This window comes from Apodemus sylvaticus, chromosome 5 (genome assembly GCF_947179515.1).
Source record: "Apodemus sylvaticus chromosome 5, mApoSyl1.1, whole genome shotgun sequence".
Classification (NCBI taxonomy): Eukaryota; Metazoa; Chordata; class Mammalia; order Rodentia; family Muridae; genus Apodemus; species Apodemus sylvaticus.
In genome coordinates, this window is record NC_067476.1 from 66553384 (window position 1) to 66560220 (window position 6837).

Sequence of the window (6837 nt, forward strand, 5' to 3'; positions counted from 1 at the left end):
CCTAAACATTAAAAAAATATCTTCAGTTTATTATCACATTGGTTGTGTGATTATGGATAGTCATATAGGTAGGCAACTTATAAACCAAAAATAGTATAAGTAATTACTGCAAATTAAGCATTGCTCATATGACAGAAAACTAGTAGATGATGTGGTACAACCTTTAAAATGTTATAAGATTTCCCATTTAGGGCTGAGCAATCTGGTGTCTTATTGTCTAAACAGCCACTCTCCTCAAGCCTCAGGAATTGTCTCAGAACAAAAGAGAAAGATTCCAAGACTCAGAGGTACAGGATGTCTGTAATGAAACACTATTGCTGGCTATGACAGGACTGATGCACATATGAATTCACAGTGGCTGTGCATATAAGACCTGCATGATATTATACCAGAGAGAATCTCAGTGTAGATGGGGAAAGTGGTCATGAAGTCTCACTCCCAAATCAGGAGCTATTAGTAATCAATGGCTGCTGAGGGCAAGAGGTGTATGTTTTCATCAGTAATGTAGCTCCTCAGAGGCTAGCCATGCTCCAGTAGATGGTCACACATCACTGCAATTATAGCATCACTTAGTAGACCACTCAATGATTTTAAAAGATACATTGTATGTGAATTTTGGAGGGAAAAAGTAGAACAGGAAATATGGAAGGAATGGAAGAGGAGAAGATGGGGGCATACAATTTTATTGATACCATATTACATGAAGGTATAAAATTCACAAACAACATTAAGTTTTAAATGCTAAAAGGTAAACTGGGTTTTAGATATATCAAGTAATTTGATAAAGATTACATAGCTCAAAGTCACAGAATTTGGATGCTGGTTGTTTTCTAGATAATTTATGACCTGAGTGTTTGCGACAGGAACTGTGGTCCTTGGGTCAGTTTATATTCCATTAATTTTGACAAGTTTGTTGACTTGCTAGTACTTTAATTTTATTACCTAAAAAATGAAATAATTTCCACCTCCCATAGTTGCTATTGAAACTTGGTGAGATTTAGATTGCAAATGCTTTAGAAAATGTTTTCAAGATGGAGATATGTTCAGTAAGGAGGTTATTTGGGTAACATTTTACATTCTCTATCTCCTAACACTGCCCTTCTGTTACATTTTTTTAACCTCTAGACATTCAGATTTTAATTCTTTTAATTATTGAGGTTTCTTTCCAATCAGTTTCTTGAAAGCAGCTTTCACATCCTTGTTCCGCAAACTGTAGATCAAGGGGTTCAGCATAGGAATGATAATTGTGTAGAACACAGAGGCCCACTTGTCTTGGTCCAGCGAGTAACTGGATGTTGGCCTCAGGTACATGAACATGACTGTACCATAAAAAAGGGTGACACCAGTAAGATGAGACCCACAGGTGGAAAAAGCCTTTAGGCGGCCCTCAGCTGACCGCATTCTGATGATGGCAATGAGAATGAAGGCATAGGAGATGAAGATGATAAGGATGGTGCTGAACTCAATGAAGCCACACAGACTAAACAGCAGTATCTCACTAATGTAAGTGTCTGAGCAAGAGAGAGCCAAGAGTGGTGGAATTTCACAGAAGAAATGGTTGATGATATTGGAACCGCAGTAACTGAGGCTGAAAGTGAGAGAAGTGTGGGCCACTAAGCTCACTAGGCCAGCCAAGTAGGAACCCAGCATTAGGACCAAGCAGACTTTCTTGGACATGAGAGTGCTATAATGGAGAGGTCTGCAGATGGCCACAAAGCGGTCATAGGCCATGGCAGCCAGGACATAGCACTCAGCATCCACAAAACCTACAAAGAAAGCAAACTGGGTGGCACAGCTGGAAAAAGAGATAACTTTGTGCTTTGTTAGAAAATCAGCCAGCATCCTGGGAGCAATGGCTGATGAGTAGCCCAGGTCAACAAAAGAGAGGTTGCAGAGGAAAAAGTACATGGGAGTGTGAAGCTGGCTGTCTGTTATGATCAGGATGATCATGCCAACATTCCCTAGCACGTTGACCAGGTAGACAATGAGGAAGACTACAAAAAAGATGATCTGCAGCTGAGGGTCTTGAGTGATGCCCATAAAGATAAATTCAGTCACAACTGAGTGATTTTCTTTATTCATTGTTCTAAGCAGTGTGTGTGCGTGTGTGTGTGTGTGTGTGTGTGTGAACAAGTGTGTGTGTTTAGTTAATGAGTTTTGCAAATTTCCATTCACTGGAAGTATGAAAAATAAACTTAAGCAATTATGTGCTTAGGATATTATAGACTATTTTTTATAATAAAAGAAGGCCTTCTTTGGAAGATACTCAACCCTTTATCTACTCATTCAATTCAATGACTTTTACAGTGGCTCAGAAGACTTTGGTCAAGGTTTTGTGTCCTTTCCAAGTACACATACATGGGAGATGTTGAGCTTCATGAGAAAGCAAGTTTTGCCTTGTAAGTGGCCTTGGTAAAGTGAGGTCATTTACACACAACACCAGATTTTTGACCTGGACTTTGTCATCATTAACTGTATTCACTAGCATTAAAGATCAGGTGTGATGTTCTTCTGTATTTCTGAAACAAAACACAGGAATACATATTTGTGATGTGTCATTTCCCTCCTTCATTAGATAGCTGTCTGTTAATATGTAGACTCAAGGGCAGTGGGCAAGCCAAACCAGATCAAATCAAACAAGACAGAGTAGAAGGTAATTTAGAAATGGGTTTAATGGCTTCATAAATCTGAAGAAGAAACACACTGCTCTTTCAGTGGTTTGCTGCTTAACAAAGCGGAGGAAGCAGATGTATTTATGATGTGGTACACATTCATTGTAGAGAAGACTAAATTGTAAGATTAGAAATGGTTATAAGCTGTATCCTTAGCTCTGATTTCTTTTAACAAGATCAGTTTACAAGATCAATAACAACAAAGAAGAGCGTTCTAGATGTACATTATTCTAGAAGTTCATTGTTTCTCATACATACATCTACCGACTCATTCTTTGTTCATTGAATGCACTGGAACCTCCACTAGATCAACTGAGAATTGAATGATCAGCCTATAAGAAATTATTTGGATAGCACCTTTTTGTTAAAAGTTTATATTTGTAACTCACAAAGAGGCCTAAGAACTCAGTAAGAAGATCTCAGAGTTTTCTATGAATGAGATGCCTGAATAAAAATATAAAGATAGTTGTGAAAGTTGTCTATTATATTTTTGTGATTCTCAGTCTTAGAACATATAGTTTCCTACAAATATTATTTTAATTGAGGATTAGGAAAGATGGTTCATCTCTTAAGAGAACATGCTGATATCACGGAGGGTTTGGTTTGGTTCTTAGCAGTGATATCAGGCAGTTCACTAATATCTGGAACTATTGCTCCAGTAGATTTCACTCCTTCTTTTGACCATTGTATGACCATGGGTATGTGCATGCTCAGCCATATATACTCTCACACAGATACTTCTATATTCAAAATTTGACATAAGATTTAAAAACATGATTATAAAATTTTATCATCCTTGATTACACTGAACTTTGTTTTTAGTTTTACATAAATTTAATAATTAAAAAATAAAATGCTCAAATAATCCTGTATGGAAATATAAATTAATATATATGCATATGTATATATACATATGCATATTTGAATTTTGGATGCAAGTTTTGGCAAGGCACTATAGGAATTAAAGTCTTTATCATTGTTAGTAGAAATGTAAAGTATAAAAGTACTCTGTTATAAAAATAAACCAATATAGTGATTTTATGCAAACAAATGCAAACAAATGAAGTGTTCATGCATAGAAGTACATCTAATACACTATAGTGTGGGCTCACGATGCAACACTACTCTATTAAAAAGAGAGGTAAAACTATTGATATATTTACAATAAAGGCTAAGTACAAAAGTAATTATACCCAGAGAACAAAGAAATAAAATGTGAATACCTTGACTTATCCCATTTCCAAAAATATAGAAAATGAAAGATTAATTCCATCAATAGTGATGGAATGCAGACCTGTAACACACACGCACACACACACAAGCACACACACATACACGCACACACACACAAACACACACACACACACACACACAGATAAAAGGTATCCGTGCAAGGAGCTTACCTTGCAGTTTATGCTGATGAGTTTGTGCTGTGTACACGTACTGAAATATGTCAACTTGAATGTACTTCAGGTATAGTTGATGTCAATTATACTTCAATATATCTGTTGAAAAAAATCAAGAACAAAAACCTTTAGATTGGGTTCCATGAGTAGTTTCCACATAATAGTGAAGATTTGAGTTTGGACCCTCATATTCATGTAAGGCCTGGGACAATAACACATGTATGCAGTTTCAGTGTTTCTAGGACAGCTGGGAGGTAGACAGCTGAACCTCTGGCAGCTCAAGGGACAGTCGGTCTGGTGTAGGAAGTGCTGAAAGACCAATATGTGAGGCTGTTCTTTCACATTTACACTCACAGTCCTACATGAATTGTGGCAAGGATGTATACATTCTCACACATATTTATGCACATGTAGTAGCTTAACCCTTTCTAGGATGGCCTTTCTCCTCAACAAGAGATGAAATAATCTTACTGAAAGAAAACAGTCATATGTATACTTGCTTAGATAAAGACTCAGACCAAGCCATTATTTCTGATTCACAGACAAGACACTGAACTGTAACTGTAACATATACAGGTATAAGAGATACCTCACCGATGAGCTAAGTCTCAGACCCACACCTGGTTATCTCACCCATTTGAACAATGTGATTTGCAGTAAATCACTCCTTCCTTATAGATTCGATGTTTCATTCAAAGAGAGCAAAATATGAGCAGATACTTCACTCACCACAAAGCCTGCCTGCTCTCTTGTGTTGTGGACAGAGAAGTGCGGGCACTGCCATTTACTGCTAGTAGTTCCCAGAACAGTGTTTGTCTTCATGGATTTTTACTTGTTAATGGGAGGGAAAATATCTATCTTCTAAATATTGTGTAAAAGATACTTAGATTATATCTATGGTTCTGGGTGTAATGATTCTTATGTGTTCAGTATTGAATGCATTTGGCTGTTGTGTACTAGGATTAATTCTTAATTTAATATAAGTTCATGTTCATAATTGTCAAAAGGTATTCAATGTTTGTCTCATAGTGGTGACATATCACCTGCTGTCTTTACTCCTAAGGATAGAGTATTTTAATTCTAAGACAAGTCAGTTAAATTTTAAAATGAGTAGAAAGTAGGCTGTAATATTCAGATTCAACTTTACATATATATACATATACATATATACACATATACATTTATTTATGCTCATATATATGTTTATGTATATATATTCACATGTATGTATACATATGCATATATTATATTACTATATATACTAATATATTTTTCTTTTAGTCTCAAATAATAAATATTAAATACCTATGAAAAATAGTTGTCTATTGGGAAAGTGTTGATCACATTTTAGCCACAAACAGAAGTACTTAAACAAAGTCTGGAAACCTAACTTTTGAAGTTTGTGGTAGGCAAATGCTTCAGATGAAAACAAGGTTTCTGTGAAAGAACATATATTAAGTGTCTGGATATGCTGCTGCAGCATTTTCAGTAATTGTTTCCATTCTGTGAACTGTTTTTTATAGTGCAGATTTCTGATCTGAGAATAGGATGTGGTTGAGAAGACCTTTAGTTCTATTATTTTATAGATTCTAGTTTCTAATAACAGCTAGCAGTTCAAACCAGGTCCATGTCTTATTATTGGAATGTGGTATAAGCACCCGGTGACCATAAGAGTTGGTCAGAGCATTACTGGCTAATGTGAGTTTGCCCTGAGCAGATTACATCTCTTCCCAGTCCTGTCCCAATAGAAAGCTAACCTGTTTTCTACATGTTAGTAGCAGGCTGATGCTTTCTTCTTCTCAGATGAACAGCCTTGATGAGTGAATGTTCTGCAACTAATTGAAAGGCTGTGAGTCCTCCTGGCGTTTGTTTCAAAGCCACTTGTTCATCCTGCTGTTGTGCCTATGTGCAGGGGGTATTGAATTCTCAGAGTCAGGCATTATCTTCCAGAAGAAACATCATGAAATGATTTTCTACATTCACCAGAGACTAAGAGATATACATAAGTGACATCCCCTAAGGAATTTTTCTTTCTTTTTCCTTTGAGATTAATGATAAAAACATGTACAGGTTTATTTGAGGATACTGTACTATAATGATCTGTTGTAAACACTGTTTTTCATTTCATTTCATTTCGTTTTTATTTCATTTTTTGATACAAAGTCTCACATTGTATCCCTGGCTGTAATGGAATTCTCTATGTATACTAGGGTATCTTTGTATTCAGAGACCTGCCTGCCTCTCACTCCCCAGTACTGGGATTAAAGATGTGCATTGCCATACCATGTAGGTTCAGGCTTTTTGTCTCGGCTGAAGACCCCTGTGTGGTACGATTTAAGGGATGAATGAAAAATCTTTCTGGTTATTCTTGAAAATCCTTTGAAAATGCCATTTCTTACAGAATGACATTAATTTATTAAACAAAAGATGTCTTGTGTAATTAAAAAAGGAAAGGAAGACAAAACTTCCAAGGGTATATGAGACCGTTAATTATATTTTTGGCAAAATATGGCTGAAATATCTAAAGTCTTCCAAACTTACACACTGAATAAGTGTAGTTATGGCATTATCTGTGACTGATACAGAACCTTAGAATAATAAATCAACTCAGTCAGGATTCCCTATGTAGCCCAGGCTGTGATCACCCACTGGAGTGATCACAGGTGTATAAAACATGGCTTCAGGGTCTTACTAGGAATGTCATATTATGCTGCATTTTAATAATTTTGTTTATAAACATTTTTGATATATTTATAAAA

General features: G+C 36.1%; 1 protein-coding gene across 1 annotated transcript; it reads right to left on the reverse strand.

Annotated features, from left to right (window-relative positions):
* Nucleotides 1-1149: 1149 nt before the first annotated feature.
* On the reverse strand, nt 1150-2082 carry LOC127684246 (olfactory receptor 1019). Its single transcript, XM_052181201.1, has one exon. The coding sequence runs from the start codon at nt 2080-2082 to the stop codon at nt 1150-1152; it is 933 nt and encodes a 310-aa protein (XP_052037161.1).
* Nucleotides 2083-6837: the final 4755 nt, after the last annotated feature.

Coding starts and splice junctions, on each gene's coding strand:
- LOC127684246 (XM_052181201.1), bottom strand. CDS start 2,082: ATGAATAAAGAAAATCACTCAGTTGTGACTGAATTTATCTTTATGGGC.